The 20,474-nt window shown below is 37.1% G+C and overlaps 1 protein-coding gene across 20 annotated transcripts in view; it reads left to right on the forward strand.

Annotated features, from left to right (window-relative positions):
• The window catches only part of LOC131430093 (TLD domain-containing protein 2), a 514,027-nt gene that overhangs the window by 390,787 nt on the left and 102,766 nt on the right, over window positions 1-20,474 (forward strand). For 14 of the 20 annotated variants that reach the window (XM_058594764.1, XM_058594767.1, XM_058594765.1 and 11 more), the window contains 4 exons: window positions 3,106-3,251; window positions 3,920-3,955; window positions 20,053-20,215; window positions 20,289-20,430. In XM_058594764.1, the coding sequence (XP_058450747.1) occupies window positions 3,106-3,251; window positions 3,920-3,955; window positions 20,053-20,215; window positions 20,289-20,430 (487 nt within the window). The remainder of the gene's footprint in view (window positions 1-3,105; window positions 3,252-3,919; window positions 3,956-20,052; window positions 20,216-20,288; window positions 20,431-20,474) is intronic. The other 6 variants (XM_058594762.1, XM_058594773.1, XM_058594761.1 and 3 more) reach the window with 1 other exon arrangement.

Below are 20,474 nucleotides of genomic sequence, written 5' to 3' on the forward strand. Positions count from 1 at the left end.
AAAAACCAATCTTTGAGTTGAATTCGAAATGCTCTGCACTGACGAGTCTTAGACGAAACGAAAAGAAATGTTGATTATATGATGTATTTGAAATGACCCTTTCGGCGAAATGGCCTATTCGGTGAAACGACCTTCGGCGAAATGGCTTTCGGCGAAATGACTCAATCCCATCTCATTAGTAGAGTCGCCATATTATTTTGCCTATTACTCGACTTTAAATCAACTATATTTAATAAAATCGAATACAATATCTTTGCTTCGGCTCTAAGAAGCAAAATGGTAGAAAAAAAGGTTCAATACTGCTATTTTAGCGAAGCGAAAACTCGAAGCGAATGCACATATTTTCATCTTACTCTTAAGACCAATCTATCGAACAAAAAAAATCAGGCTCCATCCGTACAAAACAAATGCTTTGTCATACTAAAACTGTATGCAAAATTCATCAAAATCAGACTATGTGAAATCTGATGAAATCTGATCTCGGGAGCCAGTCAAAATCACCGTTTTTCGATATGAGTCGTCCGGGGAACAACGATGGTCGTAACAAATCGATCATACTATTCGAGCTGTATGGCATGTTGCACCGTCCTGTTGAAACCATTAGCCATTAAAACCATTTTCACGAACAATGGGCATCACAAAATTATTTATCATGGTTCAAAAACGATCGCCATTAAGAGGTTCCGTTGCTCCATCATCGACTTGGAAAAATTAGGAACCAATCACCATATCCGCACAAACACCACCCTAAACTGTAACATTTTGGTCGTATACAGAATGTTCCTCACATAATTGAGGGTTTTCATTGGCGTAGAACTGACTATTTTGCTTATTACCGCCTTCATTTAACGTGAACAAAACGCACGTTCGATTTTCACAATTCAGAAGTTTTTTTTTTAAATATAAAGCTGAACAATTTCAGCGCGTTCTTTTGGTGTGTACTGTTTCATGGTAACATTGTCTTGGAATGACGCTTCCGACGCGGTACGTCATTAGTCGATCTGATAATTCTGTCAAAAGTTGTTGGGTTGCCCGATGCTTCCCTTTATTTGTTGACAAAACCGGGATCCGCTATTACATACCAGAGAACAAGTGCCCGGTAATGGATGAGAAGCGGTCTATGGATACTTAACAGGTCGCACAAGCCTTGGCGTCAATTTTCAGGCATTGCGTATTTAGCGAGTAATATTGCGCATTGTTGAAGTGAATAAAGACCAGATATGAAGTGAAAAAAATTTATTTACTAGAAAATGCCCCATCCAACTTAATCACCTGATTTGGCTCCCTCGTACTTCTATTCTATACCCTTATAATAAGGATATTAACGAATCAGATTTTATACCAAAAACGATGTTTGATTCCGTTTAAAAATTCAATATAGTGACTTCCGGTATATCGACATTGTTTCAAATTTTTTACTCATATTTTAAGGGTTTCCAAGGAATATCAATAGACCGGAAGTTGTCATCTTGGATTTCAGATCAACCTCAAACATCGTTTTCCGACATCTACTTATCGACCCCGTTCCGAAAATATGTAAATTGTAAGGGTAAATCAGGAAATATCAGGAAATATCAATAAACCGGAAGTCGCCATCTTGGATTTTTAAACGACCCAAAACATCATTTTCTTGCATCTACTCTGCACATCTGTTCCGAAAATAGCCATATGATTGGGTGTTTCCACAATCATTACACAAAACTTTCGTCACGAAGTAAATCCCAAATAACGTAAACTTTTTTTTACGAACTGCCTCGATTTACAAATCCCCGTTTAGCTATTAAATGGAGGTTTCGGTGTATATGAATTGCTTGTCACGTAGTAGCACGGATGTTTCCCGATGTACTGATGGTCCCCGAAAGCTAAAATTTAATTTTGCAGAAGAGCTCCTTCGGAAAAATTGATTCGGCAAGCGATTTGAAACTGCGCACATTGAATTCAAAATTTCGTTGCAAGGGAGTCCATGCATTTTAAACTCTAGAAGAAAGATTCTCTGATGAAACGTTGATCCAACCTCAATTTATCACCTTCGAGAAAAATTAATCAATTGTTTTACAGAAGCTAGAAAACATTTTAAAACTGGCTCGCAATACGAATTTCTAGAAAAGTTATTTTGTTGTGAAACCGCTGGAATGTATACCTCATTAAAACGAAAAGAAACCGCTGGAATGTATACCACATTAAAACGAAAAAAACAGATCTCGAGATAGAAAAGATTTTTTTACGTTCCGGTAGTATGAATGAGATTTTCCTGACACAAAAGTTATTCTTTTCTGTATAAAGCATTTATTTGTCTTAAAACGCTGATATCATTTTTTAATGATATGCTCTGCTTCACTATGTTTTCTCCTGTTATGATTCTAATTTGTAACCTCATAATCCAGTGCTCAATTCGGTTTGCTCATGATACGATTGGAATTATACTATTATTTTTGTCTTATGGTGTGTTTTGCTCAAGACTTATTTTTTCCGTATTCTATTTTTGAACACCGGCTATTTGTTGTAGTTCACGGAACTAGTTGTTCACAATGATGCACAATTGTTTTAAATATGATTCATAGATTGTAATTTTGCACTTTAAAAATCGTCACTCCATTTGAAAGTAGTCCACAATCACAATGTTAAGTTTTCTGAAATCTCGTAAATCAACTTGTTTGTCTAGATTTACTTTTTGACGTGTAAACCTTGCATACATTCTTTGAAAAAAAAAATATTTGTATGAAGTAAATTATGATTCAGTTCGAAAAACATAATGTGAACTTACTCAACTATTAAAATTATGCAGAACTTTGGGTAAGTTTTCATAAACGGGTAAAACGGGATTGACAACGCAATATACATTACTGAATGAGTAACAACAAAAATGTTCTATTTCTTGTGGTCAATTTCGTAGATACTTTGTAATTTTAATATTTGATTTTATTTTTTCATGAAACTTCTACTGAAGATCACCTTAATAGCAACCAATAATAACAGTATATTAGGCAGCACTTGTTTAGTCCAGTTGTGCACTTAGAACAGAATATTCGATGTGTATTACGAGTCGTGTCGTCGCATGGCGCTAACATTTCAATCATTCTAATCGCTGTCCTTCTTTCCCACCAGGCGTTCCTCGATAGGCACCTTTATCCGGCCGCAATCGACGGGAGATGGCGTACCAGTCGCAAAGCAGAAACAACCACCACCGAAGCTGGACTACCGTTCGATGGTGTCGATCGATGACATGCCGACGTTGTTCGTCAGTTTCGACAGTGAGTATATTTTCGTTATTTGATCGAGTTTTCTTTGGAAATTTTTCCCTTTATTCAGATCATTTTACGATTCGTTCAAGTTCTTGTTCTGAGATAGTTCCAGTTTCTGGTCTTGATAGTGTTCGTTCTGATTGCTGATGAAAATTTTGATCTCCAAGGGCTAGCCTTGTGTGGATCCACGAACACTAGAGCAACTGCGTCTGCCGGCAATTTGCCGGAAGAGTGCAGTATTGTTGGATTTTTACGATTTGTTTTTGCGTTACACTAAGCTTTTCATTGATTTAAATTACGTTATTTGTAATGTTCGCTGCTAGCTGAATTAATGCACCTCTTTAACAACACAGACCAATTTCAGTAGGAAATAGTCTGCCAACTTTTAATACTCACAGCACATAGTCAATGTTCTAATCACAAAGATCTTAATCACTTGTGAGTTTACATAAACTGAATCACTTGTTCGTCGTACTTCAAACAAACTTAGATCCAGAAACACTGCTTCATATGAAACATAATGCTCCGTCACACTTTTGCACATATTGCCAGAACAATTTTGTTTAAATTTTGTTTTTATTTTTGTTTCCCTCGTCCATTTTGTCAATCAACAAAACTATCCTTAATCAAACCACACCGAAACAAAACCTTCACTACAATGTACAACATCATTCTAGTGCGAGCGCCACTGTTTCCACAACTCGAAAAACTTGGTAGGTCGCAAGCTGATTCGAAGTATGATTTATTTATGCTTTTGTATCCATTTAATACTCGTACCGGAATATCACAAACATTCCCATACATATTCGGTGTACTCTGTTTATGGTGGATTTTGTACTTTATGTAGCCTTGTTTCGTCGTTTTGCCCTGTATATAAAGTGTGTTTTAATAAATTCTGTATTGTATTGTTACTGTCATAATGTATTTCATGTTACAGAATGTTTTATCGTTTCAACGATACTGTCATGTTTTTTGTGTATATACGACTCTTCCCTATGAAAACGCATCGCATTTGTATTGATCGTCTTTTAACTATGGTTATTTTGAAATACTCTCTCTTTCTGTCGAAATTTCTAGTTTTTATTAACTTTTTTCGATACCTTGGAGAAGGCCAAGAATGTAACTCGAAACGTTGAAAACAGACTGGGAATTGTAGCTCTCATTTGCGACTAACGCCGGCTGGTAAACGTTGAGAGTTGGGACCTATTTCTTACAAACCAGTAACCGCCTCGTTTGTACTTTAGTTTCACTTTAGATAGGATCAAAGGAGTGGCAGTGAACAGTTCCCAAAAAAAAAAAAAATGGCGCGGCAAAGCATGGAGAAAATCACCGCGACCATTTTCCTGACTCATACACCAAATAAAAAGCCTTCTAAAACGTATTACAAAAAACTTTATCAATTATTTCAAATAAACAAAATTTCAGATGTACGATTAACGATTGTGAGCAACAACATCTTTCATCAAGAAATGAAGGCGGTTTTATAATTCGCAAAATTGACTTTCTATAGATAATCTAAAATCCGAATACAAATCTACATTTATGTTCAGCAAATATTTACTTTCGTTTTCTTCACGTTTTGCCTTTGTCTCATCAGTGCTTTAGCAGTTCAAATTTAACTGTCATGCCGACCATGTTTTAGCATTTTGGGCTCGGCTAGGAATACCCATTTGATTCTCGATACAACACCGAGATGAATCTAGAAAAAATGTTTGCCAAATTTGCTTCGGCTCGAAGTAGCCGCCCAAAGTAGTAGCCCAAAGAATTAAGGAATTCAATCAAATTGAATTATTTTGCATACTTCGTTTTCCCAATATTGATTTAGACCGTCTTTTGACAAGGGTCAAACTATTTTGAGCATTTCTGCCTTTCTCTATAGGAAGGTATTAGTTTTGCAGGAAAAACAGATTTTCGAACGGAGCCTCGGAGACTCGTAGTGTTATGTTCATTTTTTCGGAAATGGCCTAGCCGATTTCAACAAGCTTAGGTTTGTTTGAAAGGTGCTATTGAATTGTGGATCAAGTTCGAAGATCAAATGGCTGGCACTTCAGGTTCCGAAGACTTAATGGTATGAGTGACGTAAGCTTTTTTGTCTTGAATACGACTTACTTCACTATGGGGTGTCTTTTCAAAATTTACCTTCTGAGAGAGTAATAAGTTTCTGATGATGAATAACTTTTGTTGTATCTAACGTATCAACATACTTTTTGCTACATGATATGATCATAATGTTATGATAATATTTTCTGTTGTATGACAATCTCAAATAATTCAAAATTAAACTTTTCTGAAATGTTTGGTGCCAACGAGCATCAAAGAGGAAAACTCATGACACGTGTTGGCCTCTCTCGTATTTTGAAAGCTCATAGCTTAGTGATCTGTAGAAGGATTTATATAATCTAACTACCAATTCGAAAATTTTCAACTTGAACGTGTATTGCAACAACATTGAAGTGTCTGTGTCTGTGTTTGACCTATGTAACCACCAGCCAATTAGAACGCGTTCTGAGTACGAGAACAAAATATGTGATGCGTCGATATAAAAGATGAATGTTTCATCGTTTTTTTTTTTTTCATAAATACGTTTATTTCTTAAGGCAGTTTACATAAGTTTTTCTTCGCCGTAGCATCACTTTTACATTATATTCTTATCCTAATTTAATTCTAACATAGTCACAACGTTTTGCATTTATTAAAACATATTCTCTTATTACTTAAATATCATCTTGGGTAACTCGTCATTAATTATGAAATCTACTCGGAAATATTATTTGAACCAAACGATTAACTTCTATAAATTATAAAATAAGCTGTTATTTTCAGACATTTTGTTAATAATTTCATAAACTGTTTCGAGTTTGTTTGTATCATTACATTATTTTTATTCTAATTTAGCTATTGGTTGAACTCATGGACGCAGCTGGGATCAGAACTAAGTCTTGAAAGGGGCCTTTATTAAATTGAAACTCCAGTTTTCTTTATGAAATGATAAATAAGTTTCATGTATGAAAGGTCACGACAAGCAAGAATGTCTCGAACTGGGATATTGGATAGTCTACCTTGGGTACGCAAAGAATTTATTAGTTGAGATCTGACATCACGATACTCCACGCATGTCCAAACGACATGATCAATATCTCGATAACCTTCGCCACAAGCACAATGATTAGTCTCGGAGAGCCCAATTCGAAGGAGATGTGCATCTAACGTGTAGTGATTGGACATGAGTCTGGACATCACACGTGTTCTTTGGCGAGACGAGCTATAGAATTCGTTGAAAGCAATTGGTCTCTCATAAATTTCACCCTCAATAGCACCACGTTTGGCTAAAATATCGGCTCTTTCATTGCCAGGAATGGAGCAATGAGCCGGGACCCAGACTATAGTGATTAGATAATTATTGTTCAATATGTCGTTCAGGCACTGTTTTATTTTGCCCAGGAAAAACGGTTCAGTCTTGCCAGTCATGTTTGAGCGAATGGCTTCAATTGCACTCAGACTATCTGTGAAGAGGAAATAATGGTTTGGAATTAATGTGACGATTACACTCAAACTATAATGAACTGCTGCTAGCTCTGCTATATAAACAGATGCAGGTTCTTGAAGCCTAAATGAGGCCGAAACATTATTGTTGAACATACCAAACCCTGTCGCTTCTTCAATTCGCGATCCGTCCGTGTAAAACATTTTCTCAGAGTCAATATGCCTGAACTTACTTGAAAATATTTTTGGGATTTCCGTCGAACGTAGATGATCCGGGATTCCACGCACTTCGCGCTGCATGGATGTATCGAAAAATAAAGTTGAGTCAGGAACATTTAGGAGGCTGACACGGATAGGAATATATCTTGAAGGGTTGATTTCCTGTGACATATGGTTAAAATATACTGTCATGAATTTTGTTTGAGATCGAAGCTCGACTAGTCGTTCGAAATTATTAATTACCATGGGATTCAGCACCTCACATCTTATTAGCAGGCGTGATGAAAGCTCCCAAAATCGATCTTTTAATGGAAAAACTCCCGCCAGAACTTCAAGACTCATTGTATGTGTCGAATGCATGCACCCTAAAGCAATTTGCAAACAACGATAATGAATTCGCTCCAGTTTGATAATATGAGAGTTTGCAGCGGAACGAAAGCAAACGCATCCATATTCCATCACTGAAAGTATCGTTGTCTGATACAATTTTATTAGATCTTCCGGATGAGCACCCCACCAAGATCCTGTTATTGTTCGAAGAAAATTTACTCTTTGTTGGCATTTTGTTATCAGAAACCTAATGTGTCCTCCCCACGTGCATTTGGAATCAAACCACACCCCAAGGTATTTGAAAGTCAAAACCTGTTGGATCATTCTTCCCATCATATGAAGCTGAAGCTGCGCGGGATCATGCTTTCTTGAAAAGACGACCAGCTCTGTTTTTTCCGCAGAGAATTCGATACCAAGATGAACAGCCCAATCGGACAAGTTATCTAAGGTATCTTGCAATGGTTTATGCAGATCAATAGCTTTGGGTCCAGTAACTGGAACCACGCCATCATCTGCCAATTGTCTTAGTGTACATGGGGTTACTAGACAGCTGTCAATGTCATTTACGTAAAAATTATAGAGGAGCGGACTGAGGCATGAGCCTTGCGGGAGACCCATGTAACTATTTCTGAGTGTTGCCAAAACGCCATGTGAAAAATGCATGTGTTTCTCTGACAAAAGGTTGTGCAAATAATTATTTATAACCGCTGGGAGTCCATTTTGGTGAAGCTTGTCTGAAAGAACATCAATGGAAACTGAATCAAATGCTCCTTTAATGTCTAAAAATACAGATGCCATTTGTTGCTTTTGAGCGAAGGCAATTTGGATGTCAGACGAAAGTAATGCAAGGCAATCATTCGTCCCTTTATTTCTACGGAAGCCAAACTGAGTATCTGACAACAAACCGTTCGTCTCGACCCAAGTGTCGAGACGTCGTAGAATAATTTTTTCGAACAATTTTCTGATGCAGGACAACATCGCAATGGGTCTATATGAGTTGTGATTGGAAGCTGGTTTCCCCGGTTTTTGAATGGCGATAACTTTCACTTGTCTCCAGTCAGGTGGAACAATATTTTGCTCAAGAAACTTGTTGAACAATTCCAACAAACGTCTTTTTGCGAGGTTAGGCAGATTCTTCATCAAGTTGAATTTAATTCTGTCCAACCCTGGAGCGTTATTGTTACAAGACAAGAGTGCTATAGAAAATTCCATCATTGAAAATGGGTTATTAATAAAACCATTATTTGGAGGAGATTCCCGTATAATGCTCTGCGTAGGAACAGAATCTGGGCAAACTTTCCTAGCAAAGTCAAATATCCATCGGTTCGAGTATTCATCACTCTCATTGCCCACGTTACGATTCCTCATTCGTCTGGCCGTGTTCCAAAGAGTGCTCATTGAGGTATCTCTTGACAAACCTTCGACAAAATGTCTCCAATAGCTACATTTTTTGGCTCGAAGTATGCTCTTGTACTTGGTTTCTAAAACCATAAGTTTTTCAAAATTCTGAGGAGTTCCTCCTCCCCGTTTTAGAAACGTCTTGCAAGCATTTTGTTTTGCGAGTTTAGCCTCTGAGCACTCTTTGTCCCACCAGGGGTTGGGAGGCCTTCTGTTAGTCGTTGGCCCAGGAAAGCGTTTAGTTTGGGATTGTTCTGCTGCCTCCAGAATCGAACAAATGAGGAAGTCATATTCTTCAAGTAGAGGGAGCTCTTCCATTGAATTCAAAATAGTAGAGATACTACTTTGGTATTTAATCCAGTCGATATTTTTTGTCAAATCATATGGAATACTAGCGGAAGTAGCAATGCAATTGCTACTGCTAATTGAGATAATGATTGGTAAATGATCGCTACCGTGTAAATCAGGCAGTATTTTCCAGGTGCAATCTAGTCGAATTGATGTTGAGCAAAGAGATAGATCTAATGCACTTGGGCGTGCCGGAGGTCTTGGGATCCGTGTCATGCTACCCATATTTAATACCGTCATGCTAAAATTGTCACAAATGTTTTGTATTAAAGATGATCTGCTATCATTGTAAACGGAACCCCACATAATACCGTGCGAATTTAAATCCCCCAGAATCAATCGTGGTGCAGGAAGGGCTTCAACCATTTCATTAAGCTGTTGCTGTCCAACTTGTGCTTTTGGAGGAATATAAACCGAAGCTATGCAAATATCTTTGCCTTTAATGTTTATTTGGCAAGCAACAACTTCTATACTAGAAGTTGAAGGGATGTTTAATCTATAAAAGGAATAGCATTTCTTAATTCCCAAAAGCACTCCACCATACGGAGAGTCTCTATCGAGACGTATAATGTTAAAATCATTAAAATTTAAAGCTATGTTTGAAGTAAGCCATGTTTCGCATAAAGCAAATACATCACATTTTTGACTATGCAATAATATTTTAAATGAATCAAGTTTTGGCATGATGCTTCGACAATTCCACTGCAGGACAGTGATTGTATCATTTGCGACGGGTGATAAATTATCCATCAAAAGATACAAAACCTGAGACAATTGGCCATTGAGCTGATAACTGCTTCAAAAAGGTTCTAGCTATTGGAAGGAATGCCATTATGAGGGTCTTTAAGGGTTCAGATATATTGAATGCTGAGAAAATCCATTCAACAATTTCCGAAAACTTCAGTAATCCTGTTGGTGGCTGTGAAATGGAGCCCACTGGATTATTATCTTTTTCTGTACTAGATCCTGGATTGGTTTGTGAATTTGACAAACCAGGAGGCACAGTCTTTGGTTTTGACTTTTTTTGTTTAACACGGGGATCTTTTTTTGAAGATGAAATTTTAGGTGTCTTTTTTGGTAATTTGGAGGAAGACTTCTTTCTCTTAACTGACCCTTGGGTAGTGATAAACGAATTACCTTCACTATTTTCGTCAGAGTCAGAGTCCTCTGGTTCCTCTAGATTTGAAAACCCGTTTTCGGTTTCCAAAGGGGGGACATCAATGACCGTTTTAAGCATTTCTGCATATGTGCGCTTAGACCGTGCTTTTAAAGAAAGCTTAATTTTGTCTTTGTGCACTTTAAATGCAGTGCATACTGAAATATCATCATGAGGACTATTCCCACAATAAATACATTTTTCAATTTCCTTGTTGCAATCATTATCTTTATGAGGCCCTTCACACTTAATACATTTTGGTTTATTACTACAGTAAGTAGCTGTGTGGCCGAATTTTTTGCAGTTCGTACAATTCATTACATTTGGAACAAAAAGCCGAACAGGGAGGCGAATTTTATCGACATAGACATGGGACGGCAACGCAGACCCGGCAAATGTCACTCGAAACGAGTCTGATGGGCGATAAACTTTTTTTTTCCTCTTCATGAACTACTGAGTACAGTTGTTTGCACTCCAGTATTTTCACACCCTCAAGCATAGAGTTCTTGAAACGACCAACACCATGCTTGAGTAAATCATCTACCGAAAGACTCGCTTCGGTAACAACACCGTCAATTTCGACATCTTTGGAGGGTATGTAAACTTTATACTCTTTATTGAAATGTTCCGAAGAGACAATATCATTCGCGTGTTTCAAATTATTTACCACAACACGAATTTTATCGTTATTTACTTTTATGATCTCTTTGATTGAAGAGTATCGTGATGTCAAACCTTTATTAATTTGAAAAATGTTTAATGGCTTTGATATACGTCTAAAAAAGACTATCCAAGGCCCAGAAGAGCTCTCCTGATATTTTTTCGTTCGTGGGGGTATCGGATTCATGCTAGGATTTACGTCCATGGATTCATCCATTACATTAAAATTTTTAACTAAACTTTAAAATAAAATTTGAAACCAACACTACACAGTACTCAATCAAAAGGAAAAGAAAAAACTTCTACCTTGAAATTGTTGTCTATCTCCGTTGCACTGCCGTGTAGATCCTCGTTGCTCTAGATGTTCTTGTTGGATGCTGATTGTTGGATGTGATGCTACTGCTACCTGACATCCAGCACCACTCGAATTCCGATTTGCTTTCGTCTTCGCCAGCTGTAACCAGCGCAGGTCACCGCTGTATACCTGCGTGTTGTATGGCAGTGGAAAGACCGAGTTGTCTTGTCTCCTTCTTCCTAGTGCTCCGCACCGATATGCTTCTGCACCGAAGTGCCTTCGCACCGGTGTGCCTTTGCACTCTCCTGCTTCTATGTGCCTTTGCACTCTTCCTCTTCGATGTGCCTTTGCACTCTCCTGCTCAGCACTTGTGGCTGTATATTGCGGCCTGGGTAGAGTTTGGGAAACGCCCTTTGTTGTTTCCTTCACCAGCTTGGCCCAGCACTAGGGCTCTCTTATGCAGCACGACTATACGTTTTAACGGCTGCTGCCAACAGGTCTCTACCTGTAGTTCAACCGTTGTCGTATTTAACGCGTGTAAACAAACCAGCGTTATTAAACTGTACGCTTCTATACACAACCTTCTCGGTTGAACGGCTATTACTGAATGAATGTTTCATCGTTTGCTGAGCAATATTTGGCGAAGCTTCCTACGGTAGAGCAATATCGAAGACCTCATGCTTTTGGAATTAAGCGAGCGTCCAACAGAGGAATTGTTCCGCAGCCAGGAACACACCAAAAGCCTGTCAGTGGAATACGTCAGTCGTCATGGGAGCGTTGCTCGAAGATCTCATGCTTTTGGAATGAAGCGTGCCGAAGAAGAGTCGCAGCCGGGTACACAGTAAAAACAACACCGAAAGCCAACCAGTGGAAGTTGTCAGTCGTCATGGGAGCGCTGCTCAGTTAATTTGTCCGGAATTAGAACCGTTCCATTATGTGTTCCAAATGCACCAATTGATTCCGCCTGAAATGGCTTGTTTCGTCTTTGGAATTCAATTGGAAATCACAATGAATTCCTAGTCAAATATCGGACGAGTTTACCGATTGTACACGCCAAGAGTTCTGTCTAAATGCTGATCGGTCGTAACATTTCAAGGCACTTTTCAGTGCCACAGATCATCATTAAGAATTAGTTGAATTTTCTCCATTTCGTATCAAAAGCATCATATTCATTAAAAAGGAAGTTGAAAAAGTTTGCGCCGTCACTAACACAATCTATTACGACGGCAAGGCTCTCTCGCAATGCGAAAATGAAAGTATTACTGTAGAACACATCTTTATGCTAGTATGGGTGTCGCTTCTAAATATGCCATGCGAAACAGGGTTGCTACGTATACAGATTAATCTGTATTTTATTTCTCCTTAAAAATACAGATTTAAATGTTGCGAAAAGAAAAAAATTCCCTAACACCGCCAAATTAATTTGTTTAACCCGCATCCGTCCCTCAAAAATTGCAACACAAAGGTTCTAATGTATCAGTTTGATACATGCCTACTAAACCTACTGAATTCACACCAAAAACAACACATTCTGTGTCAGAATGTTTGATGTGACTTATACGTACTTTAGTGTACGTGCATCGTTTCAAATTCAAGTAGTGAAGAAGGGAAGTGCTTGTACAATTTACACAATCGATCAACTATCTTATATTCGGAAGTGTGAAAGGTGCGTGCCAATTTTATACGTATTCACGACTTCCAGTTATGTCTCTGACATTACCCACCCGTCTTTTTTTTCTACTCAATTTTCTCAAAGATAGCTAAACCGATCTTAACAAACCTAGGCTCGTTTGAAAGCTACTATTGAACTGTTCAACGATCCGGTTCCAGAGATATAATGCTATAGGTGATGTAAACGAATAACCGTACATTTGTCATCGGCTGAATTGTCTCGAAAATCACTCAAAAAATTTCGATAACCTAAGGCTTGATTGAAAGCTAACAATGTCTATTAAATTTGGAAGGGAAAGGTGAACATTTCCGTTTTCAGAGAAAAATATGTGACGTAATTGACAAATCCCAGTGTTTTTCAATGCAACAAAATATCTCGGAGATAAAAGAAATGATTTCGAAAAACTTAGACTCGTTTGGAACCTACTATTGGTCAAACAGTGCACTATGGGCACTTTTAAGGAAAAAAGTTTTCCTAGCATAACTATGTCTTGTCCAAACTGAATTTTTTCATTGGTTCTTCGAAATTGAACTGAAAGTCAATGAAACTCAATTTGTGAGAAGATTTCACAATACCCTTTCGCTAGTTACCTGATTTTGGCAAAAAGTGTCAGTAATGAACCAGAACAAGCTTTAGTTTGAAACTTTTTTTCCAAAAAATTCTCGTCTTATAATACATGGACGGTTGAAAGGGAACATAATTGCTTGCCTTGAAACAAAAATTCATTGATTTCGAAAATGGTTTTTGTAAATTGACTTATATTTTGAAATTTTTGTTTTCAGTGTAGGATTCGAATAGACGAAATTCGCGCCAAATCGTGTTCGGATTTGGCAGCATCTTCTCAGAATAAAAAAAAAATTCTCGATATTTAGAGTTTATCACAAAAAGCCACTTCGCTTACTTTGTTCTTCCAAAATTGATCTAGCCTATCTTTTGAAAAGGGCTAGACTTTTGTTTGACCACTTTTTGCGAAAAATTATTGTCGAAAAATGATAAATCCTACAAAAAATTATTGTGTTAGTGACAGTGCAGTAAAACTTCATACAATTCAATTGAAACTGAATGATCTCTCTACTGCACAGTGGTTCAAAAGCGCAATTTCACGCTCTTAATTGATAACTCATTGGATCGTGGTTTTTGAGGTACAGTATCTTATTTATGTGAATATTTCCTCCTAAAAGTGAGATAAACATTTTATTTTAGCTCAGGGCCAACATAGGGGCTAAGTTACTTCGACGAAGTTGTGCAGAAAGTTATTTCAAACAAGTTTGCTGAAGGTACTATTCCCGTAACTTGAGTGTAATTCAAGATATAATGTATTTTCTGAAAAGGGTGTCCAAAAACCAGTTTTTGTAAGAAAACAGATATATAATAATATAACTGCCGAAAACTTCACTCTCTGACACAAACAATGTTTGCTGACGGCCCGAACGGGCAGCATTCAGTTCATCACTCGTTTCTCTTCAATCGAGGCTCAGTTTCACCACTGTCAGTTGATCTTTTGAAGTAACAAAATATCTCTTTCAATAGTGTGAGAGCGGCCTTCAAATGAGGTTCATGTAAACATTCGGATTGGTTCAAGATAATAGATGAAAAACAAACCAGATAACTGAAATATCAATCACAGAATACACATAAATTAATTGTTTTCTCCTTCAGTTCGAACTTGCTTACTACCAAGGGCGAAGGCAGTGAAGCAGTTAGACTACTGGCACTTGAAACTGAGCAAGCAAAACTTCAAATGACTAGGTAGGATTATTCAACTGACGATGAATTCTGGGAGCGTCACTTGAAAATGGCAGCAACAGTAAAATGAATTAGTAGGGATATGCTCACGGTCAGCGGCCATAAGTTCCATTTTTACCTTATATTATTCGATTGAAAATGAAATTTTACCGCACTGGCTAGTGATGTTCACTAATCAGTCTAATTTTCGAATAAAAATACTGAAAAAGTTACCTATCGAATCAGACACTGAAAAAATTGATCTTAAAAATTTTAAGTAAAATTAAAAAAAAAACACCAGTTATTCTAACAAAAACTTTTTCTCATCCAGCTTTGATATTTTCTGCTAATATCGAGCAACCAGCAATAGTGTAATTGATGTGTTTTTCTCACAATTTAAGTTTCATTTGAATCTTGGATGATAATGAGTTTCAGATTGGATTTTAAATTTTCGGATTAGTTAGATTAGTTTCCAATAAAAAGACACTGGATAAAAATTTATTTTTTTAAGAAATAAATTTGGTTAGAAAAGCCTTTTTTCCTTAAATGTTTAAATGTTAAAATCTTGCAGTATATGAATTGTAGAGAACATAATCGTCTATTTTGGGACAAAATTTTATCAAAATCAAATATCAGATTTTCTTGTGAATCGATTTTAATTTTTTGAAGTAAAATTTTTGCTATATAATATTTTGTAGAATTTGTCGTTTTTCACTATAACTATTTAAAAAAATAGAGTAAAACCATTTTCAAAAGACAGCCTAGATCAATTTTGGAAAAAAGTATCCAAAGTGTTTCTTCTTTGCGATAAAGTCTACATGTCCAGAAAGTTTCATTCAAATCTGAGAGGGTGTTGCCAACATTTATTCAGCATTATCCAATCCAGGCGCGTACCCAGAAACAAATTTCAAGGAGTGGTTTTCATAATATAGGGATGACCGAGGTAAATCGAACATTGAAACTGGGTCTAAGCGAACAAACAAAGTCAATCCATGAATCGAATTAATTGCAAGTTTATGAGATATTTAAGCTGCCCGGTTCAACCACGTGCCCGGTCTAGCCCGTGTCTCCCATAATAATTTCTAATTGATATAATGATGCCTTTCTCATATCATATATTTTCTCCTTTATATTACAGCAGAAATCAACAAAATACTACAAATTAAGAAAGTTTAGTACACAGTTTTGTAAATTTCTTCTGCATAATTCTACTACATTCGAATGCTACATTTGAGTTTGAGTTAGGAAAAATTGATTCAATCATATTTGTACGAAATGAAGTGAGTTCCATTTTCAAGATTTTGACCATTATTTCCGGAATCTCCGTAACCGAAAACCGGTATAATGAAATTCGAATCATTAAACCATCAGATAACTACAAACTAGAAAAGTTTTAGGCCCAGTTTGAAAAAATTCCCAGAATTTTCTGCACCTTAGATTTGAATTCGAAGGTTTGACCTTCGACTGGCAGTTAGAGATAAAAGACGAATCCAGTATAATCAAAAACAGTTAGTATGACCATAAACTATCATAACCTATAAATTGAAACAGTTTTGAGCCCAGCTTAGGAGATTGTTTTACGATTTTGTATGAAGGTTTGAAATTTTTAATAATTTCACCTTGTAATTTTAGAACTGGAATTCGGACTTGAATAAAATTTAGCAAAGGAAAAAGTCTACCAAAACGGGTAAGAACTGTTCCAAATTCCAAGTCATGTTAGTTGCTGGCCAATCAAACTGACTTTGGCTATACCAGTTCTCGGAATCCAGTTTCGGAAATACCGGAAATAGGGGCAGAACCCTATTGTTGGATTGATGTGCATTTTTGTATCCATTTTTTGTCACTACGTACGATGCAAAACGATCACTTTCAGTGTCGCTGTCGTGATCAAAAGTGATGGTTATTCATGGTTATGTAATTTTACACCTTCTTTTAAACCTAGTTTCCTCGAAGGTTATCGTTCTTATGGAGGTTATCGTTCTTAGTCTTCACGTCAAAATTTGCACTTTTGAACAAGTTAAACCATTGATTTCACGATTTTTTGGAGACTGCTACGATGTAAATTTAACGTAAAAATATCGAGTTGTTTCTGAGATATAGTTGATTTTCTCAGAGGTAAACGGTGTGTACTTAAGAACTTCCCGCTTTTTAAGCAAATCTGACGATAAAAAAAGAGAATTGTTCAAATTTTGTTGTAGTTTTGGTAAAAATAATTTGTTTTTTATTAAAACAGCTTTTCATAGAGAACTTAAAACCAAACAAAAAACACGATATTGTGTGTTCCAGAATCAAGGTCCTGAGGTCCTACAACCCAAGTAACAATTTTTGTTACGCTAGCTTATTTCTGACTAGTTTGCAACCATAAATTTAAGTTATTGTTACTAATATCTAACCACTTGCGTGACACAAAAAGCGCAGTTTCTACTAGTTGTTAAGTCGGTTAAAAATAAGTTGTCGTTACGTTGTTATGTCATACTAAAATAACTTATCATTTCATAACTTGAAAATAACTTGTGTTCAAGTAAACTAGTTGAAACTTAGTCACCATCGACATTATAAACAATGAATGGATCCAGAGAACTTTTCTATCAGCAATAAAAAGTTAGTTAAGTACTTGAAATCACAAACTTGATACAAGGTAAAAATTTCACAACGATTTTAAAACTGTCGAGCGGAATTCAATTCTAATTAACTGTTTTTTAATGCGCCTTCAATCTAAATTTGTTTATGAAGGTATGAACAATAAACAACGAAAAAACTCTTTGTTCAGAATGCTCAAAATTAATCCTAGTAGAGTGATTTCTCATTATTTGAAATTCATATATTGTAATATAACAATCGATGTTTAATCCATATATTGTTTTCTTCGAGTTTATGGTAGTGCATAGAATAAAAATGATTATTCTACCTTTCATTATTTTCCCCAAAAAGTAGTTTTGAAAAAAGTAATATCCTGGTTTTATTTATGTTTTATACACTTCCTGCGACTCCATATTGTGATCGCCATGTTCAAGCCAACAAAAGTTTTTCTGGTTGTATTTCGGTTATCATTACGTTGGAAAAACCTATCGATAGCTATCTGAATCTTACGTATTTATAATGGTTTCGCAACCTTTTTTCAACTAGTAGCTAAAACCACAGCTGTGATAAAAGATATGTTAGAATCAAGTAACGATAACTTACAAATGGTAGCTAGTTCTATGTTTATGTTATAACCAATATAACATAAAACACATGTTCGTGCTCTTGTTGCAACATAGTTGGGCTAAGTGGCATCAGAACTAGTTACGGGTTGCTACTAATTGAGTAAAATAAACTTATTTTCAACTAGTAGCTAGAAACATAGTTGTTATTAAAGATATGTTTGGATTAAATAACGATAGCCTCAAAATTGTAATTAATTCAATATGACAAAAATATGTGGTGATTTGAAACCTAAATAACTATTTCGTAACTAGTTATGTTATGAAGAAACATTGTTGCCACCTTGTTTTAACCAATATAACTTAAAAAACATATTCGTGCTCTTGTTGCAACATAGTTTGTGCTTAGTCGTATCAGAACTAGTTGCGAATTGCTACTTGGGAATGCACACCATTTATCTCTGCGAAGATATCACGTCCCACTTTGAGGTGTACAACTTTGCTTCCGCCGTTTTTTTTCAAAATTAAAAGCTTAATTGCGAAAAAGTGCTTACAGATGTATTATTCAAAGTATTATCCGTCGCTAGCGACAACTTTCTCCCATCTTTCCGGAAATTTTCGGATCCCGACTCGAAAAAAGGAGTCCTCTTTTGACGCTATTCATGAAGCAATCCATTTTTCTAACTCTTCGAAGGATTGAAAATGTTGATCTGCCAGGCCGTGTGCCATCGAACGGTGGAAGTCAGAAGGGGCTTGGAAATACGGCGGGTGGGGCAAGATTTCCCATTTCAGCGTTTCCAGGTACTTTTTGATCACCGAGCATTGTCGTGTTGGAGGATGACTTTGTCATGTCGCTCTTGATATTGTGGCCGCCTTTCTTTTAGCGCGCGACTAAGGCGCATCAGTTGCTTTCGGTAGCGATCTCCTGTGATGGTTTCACCCGGTTTTAAGAGCTCGTAGTAATTCACACCGAGCTGATCCCACCAAATATAAATCATAACCTTGGCGCCGTGAATATTCGGTTTTGCCTTCGGCGAAGTAGCATGCCCGGGGCTTTCCTTATGATTTTCTGCGTTTAGGATTATCGTATCGAACCACCGGTTACGATTCGATGTAAGAACCCCTTACGATTTTGTCTTTGAAGCAGTTGCTCACATACAAATAGACGGCGCTCGATGTCCCTCGGTTTCAACTCGTACGACACCCAGCTTCCTTCTTTCTGAATCATACCCAGGGCCTTGAGACGTTTTGAAATGGCTTGTTGACTCACTCCCAATGATTCGGCAAGCTCTTCTTGGGTTCGGCACGAATCTTCATCAAGCAATGCTTCTAGTTGTTCATCTTTGAAGGTTTTTTCTCTTCCACCACCATGTTTGTCTTCAACATCGAAATCACCATTTCTAAAACGTTGAAACCACTCCCGACACGTTCTTTTACTCAGAGCAGCATCACCGTAAGTTTCTGAGAGCATTCGATGCGCTTCAGCTGCGTTTTTTTCGAACTGTAACAGAAAAGTAAAACTTCCCGCAAATGGCACTAATTGGGCACATAAACAGACATTTTCGAGCGTGAATAATACGAAAACAAGAACAACTGTCACTGAAACGGCGATAACAATTCGTTAGGCACTGTACACACTCACTTTAAAGGAATTATCATCTATGTATTTTGACCAGCCTCTGCCGGTACAGTCACCTATCGGAAAACGGCGGAGGCAAAGTTGTACACCTGATAGTTAATTCAGTTCAAGTTTAGTTAAAATACGTATATTTCATTCGAAACTTACCAAGATTTCAGAAAACCTGGACGCATAACGAAACATGAGATATGCCATTCTTGCTCGTAATCTATTGGAGATGTCTTGATCTGTAATTTTTCCCTTGATCCCGATATTTAAATGGATGCATTAAAATATATCAACATTGCTTGGTTACTGTTTCCATTCCTGATCATTTTTCTTCACAATTTTATGTACATTATTTGTGAATGATCCTCTGATTGACACTAACGACAGTGGTATACGTTCCACAGTAAACATTTATCTCAACCTCGCTTATGTTCAACTTACCCTCATTAAATTAATTGAACTTCCTAATGGAAAATCATGATCCGTTTGGGTTTATGTAACCAATTCAACACACCACAACTGTCCATTTAAATCAAACGGTAGTCAAATATGGTCCGAGTCGTTTTCGTTATTGCATCATCAATGTAAGTACATCAGTCAATCTAAAATGGTCGCATGTAGCATTGGGCTTTCTGTGTTTCGTCCGTACCGTCGTATTCATTCGATGTCTAAATATATGAGATCCCTCCGAAAAAGATTTTGACAAAGTAGTATTTTCCTATTGATCAACAATTTTTTTTTCATCCGCCCACAGAACTCATCCCTCGTCCGGCCCGTGCCTGCCCTGATCCACCGATGTATCTGCGGCTGCGAATGGGTCTTAAAATTGGCAAAACCACACCGCTACCGACGACTGTTATGTCCTATGGCAAGAATAAGCTACGACCCGAATATTGGTTCAGTATTCCCAAGAACAAGTGAGTACAATCCTGGCTGGAAATGATTCCTCCTGGTGACTGTTTGATGTCTGTCTCTTGATCTATCCTACAGGGTCGATGAATTGTATCGATTCTTGACCGCCTGGGTTCAGCACCTGTACGGTGAACTGGATGAGAAAGCCATCAAAGAGCGTGGCTACGAGCTGATACAGATCGACACCGAATGGTCAACAAAGGATGGCGCTTCAAATAAGGTGAGTTCGTTTACTTGAAATTTTGTTTTCTTAAAACTAGCTTG

This window comes from Malaya genurostris, chromosome 2 (assembly GCF_030247185.1).
Source record: "Malaya genurostris strain Urasoe2022 chromosome 2, Malgen_1.1, whole genome shotgun sequence".
NCBI classification, from domain to species: Eukaryota; Metazoa; Arthropoda; class Insecta; order Diptera; family Culicidae; genus Malaya; species Malaya genurostris.